At 43.8% G+C, this 21,368-nt stretch overlaps 1 protein-coding gene across 4 annotated transcripts in view; it reads left to right on the forward strand.

Moving 5' to 3' along the window:
* Positions 1–21,368, forward strand: part of DNAJC11 (DnaJ heat shock protein family (Hsp40) member C11) — a 72,153-nt gene that overhangs the window by 11,159 nt on the left and 39,626 nt on the right. For 3 of the 4 annotated variants that reach the window (XM_077977415.1, XM_028840421.2, XM_077977422.1), the window contains exons 2-3: positions 9,617–9,746; positions 12,499–12,572. In XM_077977415.1, coding sequence (XP_077833541.1) covers positions 9,617–9,746; positions 12,499–12,572 — 204 coding nt within the window. Of the gene's footprint in view, positions 1–9,616; positions 9,768–12,433; positions 12,573–21,368 lie in introns of all 4 variants that reach the window. The other variant, XM_077977430.1, reaches the window with a different exon arrangement.

The following is a 21,368-nucleotide window of genomic DNA, read 5'->3' on the forward strand; positions in this document are numbered from 1 at the left end:
TTCCCACCATTCTCCCGCCTCAGCCTCCTGAGTAGCTGGGACTACAGGCGCCCGCCACCACGCCCGGCTAATTTTTTGTATTTTTAGTAGAGACGGGGGTTTCACCGTGTTAGCTAGGATGGTCTCGATCTCCTGGCCTCGTGATCCGACCGCCTCGGCCTCCCAAAGTGCTGGATTACAGGCGTGAGCCGCCACGCCCGGGCAATTCAGCGGTTTTAAGTGAAGGACAGCTGAAATCACCTAGCCCACCCCTTGCATGTTTAAACATCAAGGAGCATTCATTGGTGGTGATCTGAATGTCCAGGGACAGTGGTGGAGCTTCAAAAGGGGTCATTGTGAAGATAGCACAGCCGCAGGAGTCAATCCAAGTTTGAGTTTTTAGCAGGTTTTGTAGGGGCAAATTACCTAACCTGTCTGAGCCCGTTCATGCATAAAATCCAGACAGTTTTACTGTCGTAGAGCTTTTGTGGGAATGAAGTGGGAGTGCATGGAAATGCTTGACATAGCAGTGGACATATGCCTGTAACATGAATGCCGTGTATTTCTCTTAGTGTCATGAGCATAGCCATTAATAAGGAAGGCTCTTACTAGTTAGTATATAATTTGGTTGATCCTTGATCTGGTATGTATATATTGTAAATGCCTCTTCCCTCTCTCTATGTTGCCTTTCACTTTCATGAACTGAAGTTTGGTTTGAGTTAGGCTACACATTATTAACTTCTAACCATCTTTCAGGTTAGAGGTCCATAACCACATAAACTCCTCCTCCATCTTCAACAAGTCACTTGATCTTTTCAGTCCTTGGGATTTTTATCTGTAAAATGGGAATCTGATACCAACTTCAAGGCATTTTGAGTATTAAAGTATTGGCCGGGCGTGGTGGCTCACGCCTGTAATCCCAGCACTTTGGGAGGCCGAGGCGGGCAGATCACGAGGTCAGGAGATTGAGACCATCCTGGCTAACACGGTGAAACCCCGTCTCTACTAAAAATACAAAAAAATTATCCGGGCTTGGTACTGGGCGCCTGTAGTCCCAGCTACGTGGGAGGCTGAGTCAGGAGAATGACGTGAACCCGGGAGGCGGAGCTTGCGGTGAGCCGGGATTGTGCCACTGTACCCCACCCTGGGCAACAGAGTGAGACTCCGTCTAAAAAAAAAAAAGTATTAAGTGAGGAAATAGTGGAATTTTTTTGTTAGCAGTAAATCTGTATAAATGCATTTGTGACACTATTGACAAGTCTTTAAAGCTCTGTGATGCTTTTCGGTCCTTTTTCACCTTGCCAGTTGCACGTTCCCTGTCCTTACATAGCTCTTTGTCCAGGTTCAGTCCTCACCTCCTTGGATTTTTTTTTTTTTTTTTTTTTTTTTTTTTTTTGAGATTGAGTTTCGCTCTTGTTGCCCAGGCTGGAGTGCAATGGTGCAATCTTGGCTCACCGCAGCCTCCGCCTCCTGGGTTCAAGCGATTCTCCTGCCTCAGCCTCCTGAGTAGCATGCGCCACCATGCCTGGCTGTTTTTTTCGTATTTTTACCAGAGACAGGGTTTCTCCATGTTGGTCAGGCTGGTCTGGAACTCCCAACCTCAGGTGATCCGCTCGCCTCAGCCTCCCAAAATGCTGGGATTACAGACGGAGCCCCCGCGCCCAGCCAGCTCTTTAAGTCTCTTGCTTCAACCCTGCCTCTCTATCTGCCTTCTGGACATCACGCCACCTAGGTGTTCAAATTCACCTCTGCCCCAAGCCTGACTACCTCCCGATTTCTCCCTAATCCATGTTCGAGCCAAAACCCTGGAATGCTCGTTGATTCTTCTCCATTTCACATTCAATAACTGTCCCTTAGATCCATGAATCCTCTAGAACTTCAGCAGACTCTGATCTGTCGTTTCTGTTTCAGCTTCCAGGCTGCTGGTCACAGAACCTCAGCCTTGAACTTCTGCTGCTGTTTCCTTTAGATCTCTCTGGATTTGTTTTTTGTTTGTTTGTTTCAGTCAAGCTGTACCAAATTAATCTTAACAAATAATACTGGTCACATTATTTCTCTACCCAGAAACCTTGTATGACTTCCTCTTATTTCTTGGGTCAGGGTCAAACTCCTTGGCTCCATTTTTAAAGCCCTGTATAAATTAGATGTTTTGTGTATTTTCTGGCTACTTTGTGGTGATGTTCTGCCCTCTTCCACCACAGAGGAAGCACCGTGTGGTCAGCGGCCGTGGCTGCCTGAGTCACCATTATATCCCCTGCACATTGCCAGGCACATAATGCTAGTTAGCAAATGTTTGCTGAATAAATTGAGCAGACAGATGGGTGTCCAAATTAGTTTCTTACCTACTTCCTGCCTTCTTATGCCCCTTTATGCCTCTGCCAGTTTGGTCAGTGTTCTGTGTTTCAGTACTCAACACCGGCCTGTTTCCTCAGGTGTTATTGTCCCCTGAGATGCCGCAGCTCATCTTGGATACCCAAAGCAAATCAGAGTCCACCTTTGTGTTCTCACTGGGGTTCTCACCACCTCCGTGAAGTTTTCTTTGCATTCTGACTCCTGTGACCTTACGTCTGCATCATTAATGTTAGCATTCCTGTTTTATATTGTTTAGGTAAATCCATGTTTACATGGAGTTTTTTGGGGGGTGGGGAATAGGAAATAGACAGGAATCTATGTGTAATTTCTTTGAGCTACGGACTTTATTGTATTTCTTTTGTGCCCCAGTGGTTTCTGAAGCCAGTTGACATTCAGTAAACTTACTCATGGAAGTGATAAGTATTTGTTAACGACATACTCAGCTTGTCTACCAGTATTCTTGAGGAACATATTGCAATTTTCGCCATCAAATTATTCTAGAGGAACTTACTATTGGAAGGAATTTATTTGTTGTTAATTTGGTAAATCTACCGCAGGCACAAGAGGAAGAGAGCAAATTCAAACATATGCCTTTATGCTCAGGCTCCAGAGTAAGTCAAGGCCTATGGAGACTCAGTCCAGCACTGAATAGCATGCCAGAAGCTGAAACGACGGCTTTTCCCTTGCTGGGCTTGTCCTTCATTCATCTGGCAGATATTGATTATCTTCCTCTTATGTTTCTTATTGCGGTGGGAAAAGGTTACTTGATCGTCTTTTGCACTACCACCACTAATGACATTTGTAAAAGAAAATAAGTTTCAGATGGATCAGACATATTTTTGTATGGGGTTTGGTGGTGGTTTTTTTTTGGTTGTTTTTTTTTGTCAATTAAATGGAGCTGCATTTTTACAGTAGATACAGGTTAGTCTCGCGTTAAATCTTTTCTACTTGCAGCGTTCCTGTGGAGATCAGTCAGACAGAATGAGTTACTCCAGTCCACACAGTGCTCGATGTTGTAGGATAATTCCAAATACATCCTTGGGTTTATTTCTGTTTGAGGATGAATCCCATATTTCCAGACTTTCCACTGATATTCTACATGTAAATGAAAATGAAAGGAGGTGGGGTTGAGCCAGAAAAATACCATCAGAATATGGTGGAGCTGGGAATGAGAGGGACTGTATTGTGTAAAGCTTCAGGCTATATGGTTGGAACCTTTACAAAATGAAATAGGGAATTTTTTTTTTATCAAGTCCACTTACGTGGTTGCTTTTTAATGCCTGATAAGTAAGTGGCTTGGTTTCTTAGTATAATCAGTATCTACTAAATGACACCAAATAATATGTGACACCCTTTCTCTCCATAGAACAGATCTTACTCAGCACAAAGCACCCATGTTGTCTTGGTGTTAATTAGCTCTGAAATCTGCTTTTTCTTTTAAAGTGTATAAGCACCAACTATCATTAAAAAAAACACACACACAAAGAAAAACTGCAGGTTTTTATGAGCTGATGCAGTTTCTTTCCATCAGATTATTGTGGAACATATGGACAATAATGAATCTTCAATAGTGGTAATCAGGCAAACTTCCCAAAATCCAGTAGAATATAGTTTATGGAGCCTTGGTTGGTGAAATTTAGTAATACAGATACATCGCCTGGAAGTTTGAGTTTGAAAATACAGGCTAAAGCAACAAAAAACCTGGTGGCTTTAGTATTCCCAAAGTGAGTATAAATATGAGGTATTACTGAGTTATTTGCATGCTCTCTTCAGTCTTCGAAGTATCCAATATCCAATTCAATATCATCATCATGGTAGGTATAAGTACGGTTCACCCAACGTGGTTTTGCTTGCCCAGCACATGGGAAGACTGCACTTGCTACTGTCCTTGTGGTTGAGCAAGACCGTGGGACTAGTTCTAGGCAGTGATGTCTGTGGAAGTGAGGTGTGTCACTTCTAGACCCAAGCATTTAAATGCCAGCGTGAGCCAGGGAGCCTGCTCTCCCCTCTGCCTTGGTGATTGGCACAGATGACTGCTGTGTCGTCCTGGGACCTGTCAACCTGGGACCTGAAGACATTGCCAAACCGTACTAGCTGACCTCAGATGGACATGTAAAGTGAAAGAGAAATAAACCATTGAAATTTTTGGATTGTTTGTTACTGCAGTATCATCTAGCCCAGCAGTTGCCAAGCTTTTTGGTGTTAGGATTCCTTTACATTCTTAAATTATTGAGGATCCCAAAGAGCTTTTGTTTATGTGAATTATAGCTATTGATACTTAGTTAGAAATTAAAACTGAGTAATTGCTAAAATATTGTTGTAAAACAAGACACAAATACAAATGTATTTCAATAGAAGCACAAGGAAAGCGTTTTAAGGATTTGAAATGACCATATTGGACAATAATGAGGTTACAGATACACAGACATCACAGCAGGTACAACCAACGATAGTGGGCACAGTCAAGGAACTGAGAACTAATTGAGTTAATCTCAAAAACTCTTGTATTTATACCCTGTATTTAATTAAACTTTTGTATTTATACAAACCTTAGAAATTTCTAGAAAACATAAGACATGTACACACTTTCCATTAAACGTCAGAACAATGATGTTATAACTAAAAGTTCTCTGAAAGGGAATTTGGAAAAAAGAGATTTTACTCCAGTGAATACTTTGCAAACCAGGGAAACCCAGCCTCCAGTATAAAACAAAGGTGTGTTCCAGAGAACGAAAGGAAAACTCAGGTTTTATAGCCAAAGTTCCTGCCTGGGTTCCCAATCAGGTCCATTTATGTAAATGAAGGATTGAAACTTGCTTAGTGCTGAACGATTGATACAGGTGAGCCCTGATTGGCTGGGCGGATGAGCTCTGATTGATTGAGGTGGGTGAGCTCCAAAGATAAAAAGATGTGGATTTTGGAAAACTCTGTGCGACCCCTAGTCAGCAAAAGGCCACCTGACTCTATTTTAAATTTAGATATCTCAGGATCCATCTTGAAGGACTGCCTCTTTTAGGCTCACGTTTGTTCCCAATATCATCACACGTCCTGTAACCTCAGGATTCCACTGTACACTCAAGAAAGGATGAGAGTGAAAAAGGCAAATAACAGCTTTGTGTTATTAGAAAAATAGTTTTGACTTTGTGGATCCCTGCAGGGTCTCAGAGATTCCTGGGGTGCCCCAGACCACACTTTGAGAACCACTGATCTAGCCTATCCTAACCAAATGCAGTCGTGGTACAGACATACTATCCAGACATGTTTTAGCTTATTTTGCCTTAGCCTCCTGAGGAGCTGGAAGTACACCTGGATAAATTTTTTTTTTTTTAGATGGAGTCTCGCTCTGTCGCCCAGGCTAGAGTGCAGTGGCGCAATCTTGGCTCACTGCAACCTCTGCCTCCCAGGTTCAAGCGATTCTCTGGCCTCAGCCTCCCAAGTAGCTGGGATTACAGGCACTCACCACCACACCCAGTGAATTTTGGTATTTTTAGTAGAGACGGGGTTTTACCGTGTTGGTCAGGCTGGCTTTGATCTCCTGACCTTGTGATCCACTCGCCTCGGCCTCCCAAAATGCTGGGATTACAGGTGTGAGCCACCACACCTGGGCCACACCTGGATAATTTTTTAAATTTTTTTTGTGGAGACAGGATCTTGCTATGTTGCCCAAGCTGGTCTTGAACTCCTGGCCTCAAGTGATCCTCCCACCTTGGCATACCAAAGTGCTGGGATTACTGTACTGGTGTGAGCCATTGCACCCAGCCCCGTTACTGATTTCTGACTTCATCCTCTTGTGGTAGGAGAAGATATTTTGTATGGTGTCAGTCTTTAAAGTCTATTGAGACTTAATTTGGGGCCTAACATATAGTCTATCCAGAAAATATAACCAGGTGATTGGGATGACGAAAGTTTATAGACTTAAAGTATGATACATTTCTTAATTTTATTAGAGAATTTTAGGATAAGAATGTATCTTTAGGTATCATTCTTAATGATATCTCATTGCGTTTTGAAATGATAACAGTATTTCTGTGGTAGTGAAAGAGGTTCTCATTTATGAAATATCGAACCAGTGACCTTAGCTATTCAGTTATGATGAAAGGACCAATCTAACCTTTTATTGAGTGTGATATTTATTAAAAATGAAGCATCTTATTTCCATTACTTAATCAATAGCATATTAAGCCATTTATTAATAAGATTAAAGAATGTCCTGCAGAGTAGATATTCTGCTCTCTTGTCATCTAGTTTAATTTTAATAACCAGGAAATAGCAGTCTAACTGGGAGTCAGTCAAATCTGTCTAATACAGTACTTGTAACTTTTATGAGATACAGGAAAGGACAATTAAAATTTGCAGAAAGAAAAAAATTTGTGACTGGGCGCAGTGACTCACGCCTGTAATCCCAGCACTTTGGGAGGCCGAGGTGGGCGGATCACCTGAGGTCAGGAGTTCAACACCAGCCTGGCCAACACAATGAAATCCCGTCTCTATTAAAAATACAAACAATTAACTGGGCATGGTGATGGGTGCCTGTAGTTCCAGCTACTTGGGAGGCTGAGGCAGGAGAATTACTTGAAGCCAGGAGGCGGCACAATGAATTTTCACAAGCAGGACTCCTTCCTGAATGACTGTTTCCGTTATCCATGCACCAGGGCGGTGCCCTCTGAATTGTTCCAGTTTCAGTTCTCCTGTTGCCAAAAAGATACCACAGCTGAATTGTGATGATGGTAATAATAAAAGTGGTTATGGTCCTAGTATGAGCTGAACATTGTTAGGCACTCGTGCTTGTATTGTCTCAGTTATGCCTCACAAAGCCTCAGAAAGAGGCGCTATTGTCCACAGTCTGCAGATGCGGAAACGGAAAGGAGCTTAAAGGAGCTAAAATTCCTCAGTTTTTGCTGTGTGTTGGGCACTGTGTGAAGAACTTCATAGTCACTGTCTGGTTTCATTCTCACACCGTCCCTGCAAGGGTTGTCATCTTTTATGGAGGAGAAGACTAAAGGCCAGAAATCTCACTTGTCATGGTCACAAAGCTTGGAAGTGACAGATCCTGCATCCAGACATGGGCCGTTTGACTGCCACACCTGCATTCTCAGCCAGCAGAATGGAAGGTTGTGTTGCCCTAGAGCGAACCACACGGGCGTGGCTGGAAGACAGGCAGCCCCTGTTTGGTAGTGCACCAAAGGGAAGATGGGAGAAAGAGATTTGCCGTGGGGTGGGGTCTCACCAATTCTCAGAGGCCAGGAGCTGCTCATTCAGCAAGATCCTTGACCCTATTCTGACAGAGCACTTCACGGAACCCTCAAGGAGCTCCCGATTTAAAATGGCACGCGGCAGAGTTGCCTCTCTCCAAACCAGCGGGACGCTCTCTGTGGCCTGCTGTAAAGGGCAAGCTGAATGGCTCGGGTCTAGCTAGTTTTTTTCCCCCTCTGTCACCCAGGCTGGAGTGCAGCGATGCAATCATAGCTCACTGCAACCTCAGCCTCCACAGGCTCAGGTGATCCTCCTACCTCAGCCTTCCAGGTAGGACCACAGGCAAGCACCTCCATGCCCAGCTAATGTTTGTATTTTTGGTAGATGTGGGGTTTCGCCATGTTGCCCAGTCTAGTCTTGAACTTGTGGGCTCAAGCAATCTGCCCACCTTCGCCTCCCGAAGTGCTAGGTCTACACGTGTGAACCACTGCGTCTGGCCTTGTTTTTTTTTCTGGATAGCAGAATCCAGTAAAGTCAGAGCCAGAAGGTTCCTGGAGGTCACCCACGCCATCACCTACTCCTCAGACAAAGCCGGCCTGAGCCTGGTCTAGGGCTGAGGAGCAGAACCCGGGCCCCAGCACTGCTGCCCCCTCAGGCACATGGGATGGGCCGATGTCCTCCACATGTCTTTCCAATCACATTTACTGTCTTTCTCTTGGAGTCCTTCAGAATTCCTTGTTTAGAACCCCTGGTAAACTCGCACAAATGCCCTGGCTTTCTAGCATCTGAATAACTTAATCCTGTAGAAAATATTTCGATTCCGGGCCAAAAATTAATACTAAAATACAGTAAAATTGCACTTTTTTTTTCTGGTGAAGAAGTTCATTAGTCCTGGGACTGAAAGATACTGAAAAATTGTGGAAGTAACAGAATACAGAGTCATCTTTTTTTTTTTTTTTTTTTTTTTGGTAATTATGGTCCCAGGACTATGTCTCTGTGACCTCTTTCTTTGAGGATTTGTGTTCCAGGCCCTCATCCCGGAGCACTGTCAGTCCTCACATCCCCTCCTGGGACCTGGACCTGTTCTTCTGTTCAGTTGGCAGATTTTGGGAGCCTCTCTAGCATATTGTCAGTGACCCAGAAATGTGCTTCAGTTGTCAAAATGGTGGGGATATGTCCCCAAATCAAGTGTTCTTTAACTGATATACCAAAGGGTAGAGCTGCCCATCCAGTACCACCCCTCACAGGCCAAAATAGCCTCTAGAATCAAACATAACACTTCCCAAAAGCAGACCTGAGGGGCCAGCCACACAGCCCGCTCAGTGTCCCAGGGCCTCGGAGGGGTCCCATCTAGAGACCCTCTTGGTGGCTGTGAGGCCGGCCACAGTGAATGCAGGTTTGCCTGTTGGCACCCGCCCCCCACTGTGGTTAAAGCACACCAGAGCCCGTCTGCCTTGTGCCGCCCCTTCAGATGTCCGTGCTGCGTAGGAGGATTGGAGAGTTGATGCCTTTTGGTTTTTAGGGAGGTCTGGCGGTTTTGGGGAGGGTTGGTTACTACAGGTTAGGGAAGCATTTCTGCCTCTGAATGTGCTGCCTTCTGGAATTAGAGGTTGCATTCGAGTGCATGTGGGCCCTACAAGTTTGTCTTTGAATTTCAAGGATTCATGTTCGTTATGTCATTAAATTGATGTCATTTCTGTCTAATGGTATATAGCTTTTCTTTGCCTGAACCTGTTCTGTTGAGAGTGCCTTGGCATGATTTACTTCAAATAAGTTAAAGAGTTAGCAGGTCTCTGACATTTTGGTTTCAGCTCAGAGCACAATGAGCCATTCCAGAGACACAAATGTTCATTCATCAGATAGCAGCACTTCCCAGCAAAACCCAGTCACTATTGATGTATGTAATTGATCGCTTTATTAACTGACAAAAAGAAGCTTTGTTGAGGTAATAAACCTAACTTCATTACATCCTGCATGTCAAGAGCAAACACATTGGGACGTGGCTGATGGGTTCCCATTTCAAGGCTGATTCTGATAATGATAATGTTTAAGTAGCATTGATTGTTCTCTAATTGAATTTTTCTTTCTTTAGGCCTCTTCTGAAGAGCTGAAAGCTGCCTACCGGAGGCTGTGTATGCTCTACCATCCAGACAAGCACAGAGACCCAGAGCTCAAGTCACAGGCGGAGCGACTGTTTAACCTTGTTCACCAGGCTTATGAAGGTCAGTGGAGGGCTGGACTTTGTAGAAACATCCTGGTAGCGGTTATTCGATTTTTAGGAGATGTGATTTATAGAGGATAGAAAAAGAGAGTCCTTAGAGGTAAATAGAAGAGGTGGTTAGTTTGCTACTTTTTACTGACAGGGTCCTTTGAAAGAGTAGTATTTTGCTTTGGAGATCGATACGTGTCCAGTAAGTAGAAAATGAGAGGCCGGGTGCAGTAATAGACAGTCTCGATTGCAAGGGAATACTCAAGTTTTAAATCGTTTACCAGGTTTCTTCTAAAGGGAACTCTTATAGGTAAAGGCTGATCGTCACAGGGAAGATTTCTTTGTTCTCTTTTTTGTTAGAAGATACAAGGACATTTTTTCATCCAAAAGTGATTTTATTGGTTCTGAAGCATTCAGTTATCAGTTCTAATAAAGGAACGAAAACGATGTTATAGGAAATAGAATCAAGCGATTCACATTTTTATACTTACGTCTTACGTATGTCAGAAAGAAGATTCTGTGATATATTCGTTTATAAAATATTAAAGTCACTACTGGATACAGAACTTCTGTTTGGGATGGCAAAAAGTTCTGGAAATAAGAGAGTGATGATGGTTATACAACATTGTAAATGTACTTAATGCTATTGATTGTATACTTTAAAATGGTTAAAGCAGTAAATTTTATATGTATATTTTACCACCATTTTTAAAATTTAAATTTAAAAAAATGTTAAATCACTGTTATATGCATCAAGTACAGTAAGTTATTTGTTCCAGAACCATTTGGTGATTGGCTCCTTAGACCAGAAATTAGATACTGTGTTTCTTTATAAAATCATAAAGTCACCTCACTGTATACATAATGTTAAGCTTGTAGTGTATTTCACGTTAGAGTTTTTCCAAAAAGTTAGATTTTAATGGCCAATGAAAATCAGGCTGCAGTGTGTGATAAATGTGTAATCAGTGTGGTGTCATTACCAAATTTAACTCTATTCAGATCACTTGCATGGCAATTGTGACGAGTAGCCTGTTCTTTTTATTGTATTCTGTTATCTAAATGGGTGCATTAATTTTACTGTTGTCTAAATGAGCCACATAGTTTGCTTGTATTGTGTTGGAGACCTGGGGAAGAGTTAACAGAAAGACCCTACCAGTGCTAGTGAAAATGCCACAGCAGCAGACCTGGCCTCCTGTTTAGCCTAAAGGGAGACTCAGGTGAAATCGTGAATGAATAATTCCTTATTACATGCTGGAGAGGAACACAAGTTTGGCTCCTGTGTTTCCCAGGGGCCAGCATTTCTTCCTTTCCCATTAGATTTGATTATGCATAGGATCATTTCTATAGTTTTTAAATCAGGCCTACAAATATGTGGGAACTCTCAAGGGAGAAGAGACCCAAAGGTCTTGGCAGAAATTGGTGAAGTAGAGGGGAAGAGAATGACCACTGGCCCTGCTGACATTCGAGTTCAGTTGGAATATCATTTGAACAGCTCTCACCCTTAACCGAGAAATTCTTTTCTGATGTACTTTGGGTGATGTGGCCAACAAAATGGTAAGAGGTGTTTTTGTCTTTTAAAATTATTTACAAATAAAGAGGAGAGGTGCACAAAAGAAATGTAGCCTGTCTTTGGAGTTAATAGAACTCTATAGAGTAAGTAACAAATCAGCTTTTTCTAGTATCCAAACCTGTTTCTACTTTTATAGCAAGCTTCTTTAGAAACTGGAAACCCACTCTTTCAAGTCAGTGTACTTTTATACACCATGGCAGAAATTTACCAAATTATTATTATTATTATTATTTTTTTTTTTTTTTTTTTTTTTTTTTGAGACGGAGTCTCGCTTTGTCGCCCAGGCTGGAGTACAGTGGCCGGATCTCAGCTCACCGCAAGCTCCGCCTCCCGGGTTTACGCCATTCTCCTGCCTCAGCCTCCCGAGTAGCTGGGACTACAGGCGCCCGCCACCTCACCCGGCTAGTTTTTTGTATATTTTAGTAGAGACGGGGTTTCACCGTGTTAGCCAGGATGGCCTCGATCTCCTGACCTCATGATCCGCCCGTCTCGGCCTCCCAAAGTGCTGGGATTACAGGCTTGAGCCACCGCACCCAGCCACCAAATTATTTTTAAAACAACTTTCAGGTCCTTTCGCAATGCAGGAGCTGGTGTCACTTCTTGCATGGTACACCTTGTACACCTTGTACCTGTACCTTCCAATCAAGAGTAACTTGGACACTGGGAAAATCTGACTTTTCTCATTTGTAGCCACCTTTAAACATATCCTACATTAGCCGGGTGCAGTGGCTCACCCCTGTAATCCCAACACTATGCAAGGCCAAGGCAAGAGAATCATTTGAGTCCAGGAATTCAAGATCAGCCTAGGCAACATAGTGAGACCCCATCTCTACAAAAAATAAATTAACTGGGCATGTGTGCACACACCTGTAATCCCAGCTGCTTGGGAAGCTGGAGCAGGAGGATTAGTTAAGCCCAGGAATTCAAGGCTTCAGTGAGCTATGATCTTACCACTGCACTTCAGCCAGGACAACAGAGAAGGACCGTGTCAGTCAGTAAGTCAATAAACAAATCCTAGGTTGAATCAAAAAAGCAGTTAGGAGGAAAGATGCGTAGAAAATGAAAGGGGTCTCTAGGAAGATTGTGATCAGACAGGGAGAACAGGAGATGGGCTTACCTAATGACATCAGTGTTCTCAGAAAGGACTGAAGGTGAATTTTATATTTTATAAACATGTTTAATTTTTAATTTGCAGTGCTTAGTGACCCCCAAACCAGGGCCATCTATGATATATATGGGAAGAGAGGACTGGAAATGGAAGGATGGGAGGTAAGAGAAACTGCGTCTGGTGTCCCAGAAAAGTCATTAAACAGCTACAAAACATCTCCCCAAAACCCTGCAATCCGTAATAATGCCTTTGGGAATATTTGAAGACATCAGAGCCCCCTTCCTTGCCCTGTATTTTAGTTTTAGAGGTTGAGTTCTGGACTTGGCTTTGCCACTTTGTAACTCTGACCTTGGGCCAGCCACTCATCTGACTTGTCCTTCGTTTCCTAACCTGTCAAGTAAAACGGAAGAGGGATGGACTGGACCAGTAATTTTTAACCCAGGTGTGGGGCGGGAGCAAGTGGAGCTGGCGGTTGATGGGAGACGATTTCTTCAAGGGTGCAGCTCTGACTCCACATACACTCCCTTCAACCCTGCACAGTTCTGTGCCTCTCTCTCCACCTCAGTTCTGAGTAATTGCGGTGAGGAAATATTTCAGATGGGAGTATGTTATGCATGTGAGCAAAATGGAGGCAGAGCTGCTGGGGTTGCATTGCCTGTAATGACCCTTTCAATTCTCATGTATTATAATATTCAAGCTTTGTCAAATGTGATGAGTGAAACAAAATATATAGCAAATGTGTCGCCCTGGGCAGCCATGCTGTGGGAGAACAGTCACTAAAATTCAGATAATTTGTTTACTTTCACACTGCCACTGACTAGCAGTAGAGCCTTGGGCAAGTAATTGGGTTGCTAGTGCTAACATGTTACTATCTGAAAAATGAATATGAAGATTCGTTGTGAAACTCTTAAGTTGCTGCAGGAATATATAGGTATCATTAAAGAAACTTGGTTCTGACCCAGGCAAAGTGGCTCACACCTGTAATCCTAACACTTTGGGGAGCCAGGCTGGGAGGATCACATGAGGCCAAGAGTTTGAGACCAGCCTGAGAAAAAACATAGCAAGACCTTGTCTCTACAAAACATTTTTTTTAAAATTAAGCGGGCTTGGTGGTGCACACCTGTATTCGCAGCTACTCAGGAGGCTGAGATGGAAGGATCACTTGAGCACAGGAGGTTGAGGCTGCAGTGAGCTATGATCACGCCACTGCACTCCAACATGGGCAACAGAGCGAGACCTTGTCTCAAAAAAGGAAAAAAAGAAACTTGGTTCTGATGCCCAAGAAATTTGCTAGTCTGTTAATAACATGGAGTTGACCTGCATTGAGTTATATTTTCACCATCATGTAAGATTTCCCTTGAAGTTCCTTCGATGTTTTGTTTGGTTTTGTTTTGTTTGTTTGTTTGTTTTTGAGACCGAGTTTTGCTCTTGTTGCCCAGACTGGAGTGCAGTGGCACGATCCCGGCTTACCACTACCTCCGCCTCCTAGGTTCAAGCAATTCTCCTGCCTCAGCCTTCCTGAGTAGCTGGGATTACAGGCATGCGCCACCACGCCTGGCTAATTTTGTATTTTTAGTAGAGACAGGGTTTCTCCATGTTGGTCAGGCTGGTCTCAAACTCCTGACCTCAGATGACCCGCCCGCCTCGGCCTCTCAAAGTGCTGGGATTACAGGCGTGAGCCACCATGCCCGGCCAAAGTTCATTCGATGTTTAATCTCAAGCATGTGTGCCTGTCTCTTCCAGTTCTAGCATCAAAGCCTTATAAAGGCCTTCAGATGAGGAGTAGAAGAGAAGCAAAAGAGGATCCCATTTCCTTTCCCACCTTTCCACTAATGCTTCATATTGGTGGCTTGTGGGCCATATTCCACTAATAGCCTTTTTTGGTGGGGGGGATGGGGGGTGAGAGAGAGAGAGAGCGCAAGAGAGAGAGAGAGAGAGCGTGCACACGAGAGACAGTGCGCGTGTGCTGTGTTGCCCAGGCTGCAGTGCATTGGTGCCATCACGGCTCACTGCAGCCTTGACCTCCTGGGCTCAAGTGAGTCTCCCACCTCAGCCTTCCAAGTAGCTGCAACTACAGGCACACACCACCATGCCTAGCTAATTTTTTTATTTTTTGTAGAGATGGGGTCTTGCTATGTTGCCCAGGCTGGTCTCAAATTCCTACCCTCAAGCTACCCTCCCACCTCAGCCTCCCAAAGCGCTGGGATTACAGGTGTGAGCCACCATGCCCAGCCTGTTGCCATTTTTTGATTGCCTCACACAGTGAATTCTGGTTGCTAACATTTCAACCCTGGGAGGTTCTGCATCATAATTCAGTCTTCTGTCTTTTCTTGAAACATCTGGTAACACTGAATCTGAGGAGCCCTTGCCCTTCAGATGGGATTGGACTGTCCAATTTGTGCCAGTCCCCACCACTCCCCCTTGTGTTACGTCTGGCTCTTCTCATCTGCATGTCCTCCTGGCTCCAGTGGGCGGTTGGTACTTGGCCTCTGGCTTGAAGGGAATAGCAGTGCTTCCTGTCGCCTTGGTTCATTGCAGCTAGGTATTAAGCCAAACAACTTAGCATTTTCTCATCCAAAAAGGAAAATAGATTTCTGTTGTATTTATTCAATTTCCCCCTCACTCTTTATACACTCCTTAAAGCTTCTTTGTATTTTTAAGATGTGGGGTTGGCTACAATTTTTCTTTTTTTTCTTTTTTTCTTTTTTTGAGACGGAGTCTAGTGCTGTTGCCCAGGCTGGAGTGCAGTGGCACAACCTCGGCTCACTGCAACCTCGGCCTCCTGGGTTCAAGTGATTCTCCTGCCTCAGCCTCCTGAGTAGCTGGGATTACAGGTGCCCACCACCACACCCAGCTAATTTTTGTATTTTTTTTAGTAGAGTCAGGGTTTCACTGTGTTGGCCAGGCTGGTCTCGAACTCCTGACCTCATGATCTGCCCACCTCGGCCTCCCAAAGTGCTGGGATTACAAACGTGAGCCACCACTCCCGGCCTATAGTTTTTCAAGTCAGCAGTTGGAGTCACTGAAAAGCTGTAGGACTCCATTACATATTCCCTCTTCAAAGACTAGGTTTTTAGTCCCCAGCAGCATTATCCCAATCAGTGGAGCCGTGGAGTCTGCGGTAAAATATTGTGTGGTTTCCTCTTATCAAACCAGATTATCTTCCCATTAGAAACAAAGCAAATCCACACACAAATGGTGTTATACAAATATGTAGGGCTGGGTGCAGTGGCTCACACCTGTAATTCCAGCACTTTCAAAGACTGACACAGGAGGATCACTTGAGCTCAGGAGTTCGAGACCAGCTGGAGTAACACAGTGAGATCGCATCTCTACAAGCAATAAAAAATAAAAAAATTTACCAGGCATGGTGGCGTGTGCCTGTAATCCTGCTTCTTGGGAGGCTGAGGTGGGAGGATCACTTGAGCCTAAGGAGGTCGGGGTTGCAGTGAGCCATGATCACACCACTGCACTCCAGCCTGAGTGGCAGTGAGACTGTGTCTCAAAAAATAAAAAATGAAATAAAAAAAAAATATGTGCACAGTTGTGGGTGGCAAGTGGTTAAACATTATTTTCGTATTTTTTTAGTAAACTAAGCAAGTCAGGTTCTCATGGATCAGAATTGGCTTTTTTTTCATATTGATACTAAGCTTTTGCTGCAAGATAAAAATGCCTTCAAAGAAAACTAAATGAAGATACCTCCCCAGATATTTACTCAGAGATGTATTAGTGTTTAACATACAATAGGAAAATTGGACCCATTATTCATATTACACAGAAAGTCTCATTGAACTCAAGCAAATTTTATGAAGCTGGCATCAACATTCCTTCAAGGAATTCCTACAGCTGGATCAATTGTTCCATATGACGATTCTCTCACTGCAGTAATAGCTTTCACTCCAGGGAGGAAGCTGTATTCCCTTCATGCTGTTGCTGATATTTTTAGACTATTAAACTCTTCAGTTGCTGAAGGGTATCCATTTACCACATATTTATTAGGCTACCATATGGGTAGTCAGTGAACAGTGAAGGGCATTGATTGTTGGTATCGTGAGTGTCTGAGACGCCTTTAATCCAAAGATCTCAAAGCACTCCACCAACTAGAAATCACTCCCCAGCCCATTGGAGCTTCTTTAGAATGTGCAGAATACTAGCCCAGTTGTTAGTCATTAGGTAAATTTTCAGTCTTTTTTTTTTTTTGAGACAGAGTCTCACTCTGTCACCCAGGCTAGAGTGTAGTGGCGTGAGCGTGGCTTACTGCAGTGTCGACCTCCCAGCTCAGGCCATCCTCCCACCTCAGTCTCCCAGGTAGCTGAGACTACAGGCATGCATCACCACACTCTGCTACTTTTTTTTATTATTATTATTATTTGAGACGGAGTCTCACTGTGTTGCCCAGGCTGAGTGTAGTGGCATGATCTTGGCTCACTGCAACCTCTGCCTCCAGGGTTCAAGTGCCTCTCCTGCCTCAGCCTCCCGAGTAGCTGGAATTACAGGTGCGCACCACTATGCCCAGCTAATTTTTTGTTTTTGTTTTTGTTTTTTTTGGTTTGGTTTTTTCTGTGATGGAGTCTTGCTCTGTCGACCAGGCTGGAGTGCAGTGGCGCGATCTCAGCTTACTGCAACCTCCGCCTCCCTGGTTCACGCCGTTCTCCTGCGTCAGCCTCCCAAGCAACTGGGACTACAGGAGCCCGCCACCACACCCGGCTAATTTTTTGTAATTTTAGTAGGGACGTGGTTTCACCATGTTAGCCAGGATGGTTTCGATCTCCTGACCTCGTGATCCACCCGCCTTGGCCTCTCAAAGTGCTAGGATTACAGGCGTGAGCCACCGCGCCCAGCCTAATTTTTGTATTTTTGGTAGAGATGGGGTTTCACCATGTTGGCCAGACTGGTCTCAAACTCCTGACCTCAGGTGGTCCTCCTGCCTTGGCCTTCCAAAGTGCTGGGATTACAAATGTGAGCCACCGTGCCCAGCACCCCCCCCTTTTTTTTTTTTTTTTTTTTTTTTTTAAGGCTTCTAGAGACTGTTACTCTTTGGGAGGATTCCCAAGGAATGAGATGTAACCATTCCCAGCTTAAAAAACCAGCCATACTATTTACTTACCGAGATTGGTTAGTGATGTTTGTGCAGATACCCACATTGAAAACAAAATTAGCCATGTTTTCAGAATGGCAAAAATCTAACCTTGAACTGTGAATGCTTTGACAGTGTTGATTCTGGTAATGGCTGGCAACTGCCATGGAAACCACGTAACTCATCTCCTGCAGATGTCATTTTCAGATGTTGTATTACATCCGAGTTGCATCCTTTGGCCCTGATCATCTGCAGTTTGGTTTTTGTCCGCAGTTCTTTACATTATTTATATTTTACTTCCCTGTCTCTGACATCGGTTTTATAGTATATGAGAAAGGCAGCCTGTATTAAAAGCAATAATATGGTCAAGATCTTGAAAAACTAGCAAAGGTTTAGAACTGTCACAGAGCAGAAGACGACTAAGGACATCCACCTCATGTCTAAATGCAACGTGGAATCTTGGATTGGATCCTGGAACAGAAAAAGGATGTTCGTAGAAAATCTAGTGAAATCTGAACCCTAGGTTTAATTAGTAGAAATGTACTAATGTTGGTTTTTGAGATTTGACAGATCTTCCGTGGTTATATAAGGTGCTAACATGGGGGGAACCTGGGTGCAGGCTATACTAGAACTTTCTGTACTGTTGTTATAGCGTTTCTAAATAATTTTCTAAAAATATCCCAGAATAAAAAGTTTACTAGATAGAACCAGATGACACTTTTCAAATGATGTCGCTTAACCCTCCTCACTTTATAGCAGGGAAACTGAAGCTTAGAGAAGGACTTGCCTGAGGTTTCCCAGGAGGTTTAAGGTCCTGTCTGTCCTCCTTCCATGATGCCACCCAGCTTTTGGAGATCTCCTCATTCGTTTCATCAATAAAGGTGGTTGTTTTTTTGTTGTAGAGATGGGGTCTCACTATGTTGTCCAGGTTGGTCTAGAATTCCTGGGCTCAGTCGGTTTTCTTTTCTTTTTTTTTTTTTTGAGATGGAGTTTCGCTCTTTTGCCCAGGCTGGAGTGAAGTGGTGCAATCTCCGTTCACTGCAACCTCCGCCTCCTGGGTTCAAGCGATTCTCCTGCCTCAGCCTCCCAAGTAGCTGGGACTATAGGCACCTGCCACCATGCCCGGCTAAATTTTGCATTTTTCGTGGAGACAGGATTTTGCCATGTTGGCCAGGCTGGTGTCAAACACGTGACCTCAGGTGAGCCACTGCACCTGGCCACTCAGTTTTCTGACTAGCATAGGGATAGACCTAGTAGGTGAATGGTTCGGTGAACAGCAGTTGTATGGATTCACAAGCTGCATGTGATACACTCTGTCCATGAGAAACACTGAAAATGTCTGGTATTTATCAACCGTCATGCAGCTTCAGATGCTGTGTTCCCAGATGCCTCTGTCTGTAAGGGTTGCTGATAAGGAGGAGAGCAGCTCACAGCTGGCTTAGTCCTGTTCCCCTTTCCGGCATCATGTATTCTGGTTAAAGGAAGGTATAAATAGTCAAGGCTGGCAGAGGCCTGTGGGAGCTGAGAATGAAGTGCCCTGCCCTGCTAAGTGTCCTCACCGCTCCAGGAAGGCTGGCCATTTTGACTTTGCTGTTAGCTCAGATTATGCACCAACTATTTGCAAAACTTGTGTAAAATATGACTCAAAATGGAATGATCTGCCCCCTTTGGATTATTTGCCTTTGTAATTCCTCACAGAATGTAACAGAGAGAAAGTAATTTTCAGCTGTTCAGTCTTCAAAGATTAAACAGCTAAAATTCCTGAAAATGAGTCTTTTCCTGCTGCAGCCTCTGTGAGGCCTCACACTTTCCAGGTTTTTTTTTTTCCCTACAGGGTTTGAGTCCAGGATTTTAATTATCAGCAGCTTACAAATCTGTTTCCGAAAAAAATAGTAGTATATGGGCATATTCATGGGTCTGCTTATGTCACTGATTAAAGTTATGGCGAATCAAACTTTCACTAAATTTGCATTTTTAAAAACTAATATCCTGTTGAATAGAACACTCAATTATAAAATTTCTATTCAGGCCGGGCGCGGTGGCTCATGCCTGTAATCCCAGCACTTTGGGAAGTCGAGGCGAGTGGATCACTTGAGGTCAGGAGTTCAAGACCAGCCTGGCCAACATGGTGAAACGTCATCTCTACTAAAGATGAAAAAATTAGCTGGGTATGGTGGCACAAGCCTGTTGTCCCAGCTACTCAGGAGGCTGAGGCAGGAGAATTGCTTGAACCCAGGAAGCGGAAATTGCAGTAAGCTGAGATCGCACCACTGCACTCCAGCCTGGGTGACAAAGCAAGACTGTCTCAAAAAAATAAAATATTAAAATAAAATAAAATCTTGCCAGGCATGGTGGCTCATGCCTGTAATCCCAGCACTTTGGGAGACCGAGACAGGCAGACCACGAAGTCAGGAAACCATCCTGGCTTATACCGTGAAACCCCGGCTCTACTAAAAATACAAAAAAATTAGGTGGGTGTTTTGGCGGACGCCTGTAGTCCTAGCTACTCAGGAGGTTGAGGCAGGAGAATGGCGTGAACCCGGGAGTCGGAGCTTGCAGTGAGCCGAGGTTGCGCCACTGCGCACCAGCCTGGGTGACAGAGCGAGACTCCGTCTCAAAAAAAAAAAAGGCCAGGCACGGTGGTTCACACCTGTAATTCTAGCACTTTGGGAGGCCAAGGTGGGTGGATCATGAGGTCAGGAGATCGAGGCCATCCTGGCTAATACGGTGAAACCCCGTCTCTACTTAAAAAAAAAAATACAAAAAATTAGCCAGGCGTGGTGGTGGGCGCCTGTAGTCCCAGCTACTTGGGAGGCTGAGGCAGGAGAATGTCAGGCACCCGGGAGGCGCAGTGAGCCGAGATCGCACCACTACACTCCAGTCTGGGTGACAGATCGAGACTCTGTCTTAAATAAATAAATAAATAAATAAATAGAGCGAGACTCCGTCTCAAAGAAATAAATAAAATAAAATCTCTTTATCCATATTGGAACATCCTGCATCCTCTGGGCTATGTAGAGGAACTGTCTCCATTCAGACAGCCTCACACTTAGGCCTCCTTGTCCTTGGTGATGGATCACTTAAGTCACCATCTGCTGGGTCCAGAGAAACTGGCTGCACCATCAGGTCCACTGAATTGGGCTGTAAAGTCATGAATAATTTTTAAAGTATTTTGAAACATTTTTTTCTGGATCTTCAAACTTACATGGAATGGTTGATTACCTACATTTCCCTGAAGCTCTTTTATTTTTATTTTATTTTGCTTCAGGGAGGGACTGACATGAGATTGAGAAGATATTGGAAACTTTGAAAAACTGCACCTTGCTTTTGTCTGTGTCAGGACGGGTGGCATTGGAAAGTGAGAGTGCTGTAGATAGGGGACACGCCCTCAGTGATTCTAAGCCTGGGCAGCGGGAATGCACCTTGTTCACCAAATAGAACCCAGAATGTCCTTGTAAGGTCACAGAGCAATCACTGTCGTGCCACTTAGGACCTTTAGTTTGTTCTTGGATGATTTTAACAATCTTTTTATTTTAAAGCTTCCTTAAAAAGAACCACTTCCCCCCTTTTTAGTAATTTTTTATTTATATTGAGTTATTAGAGAAGAAAATGTTTTCACTATTTTTAATGTTTAAAGTAGTGGACAAGTTCCTAGGATTTTTCTAGATGAGTTTTTGTGGGGGTTTTTTATTATTATTTGTTGAAAAATAAAATCAAGTTTCACAAAGCCTGTAATATCTTATTTATATCGAATGTGTGTGTGTGCACGTGTACACGCGCACATACGTAGGTACATACACATGCATAGAGAATTTTTAGGAAGTGATATAAAAAAAATTGAGTGTGAGCCTGTGAGAAGAGGGAATATGGGTAAGGGGAA

The sequence above is a fragment of the Macaca mulatta genome, chromosome 1, assembly GCF_049350105.2.
Source record: "Macaca mulatta isolate MMU2019108-1 chromosome 1, T2T-MMU8v2.0, whole genome shotgun sequence".
NCBI lineage: Eukaryota > Metazoa > Chordata > Mammalia > Primates > Cercopithecidae > Macaca > Macaca mulatta.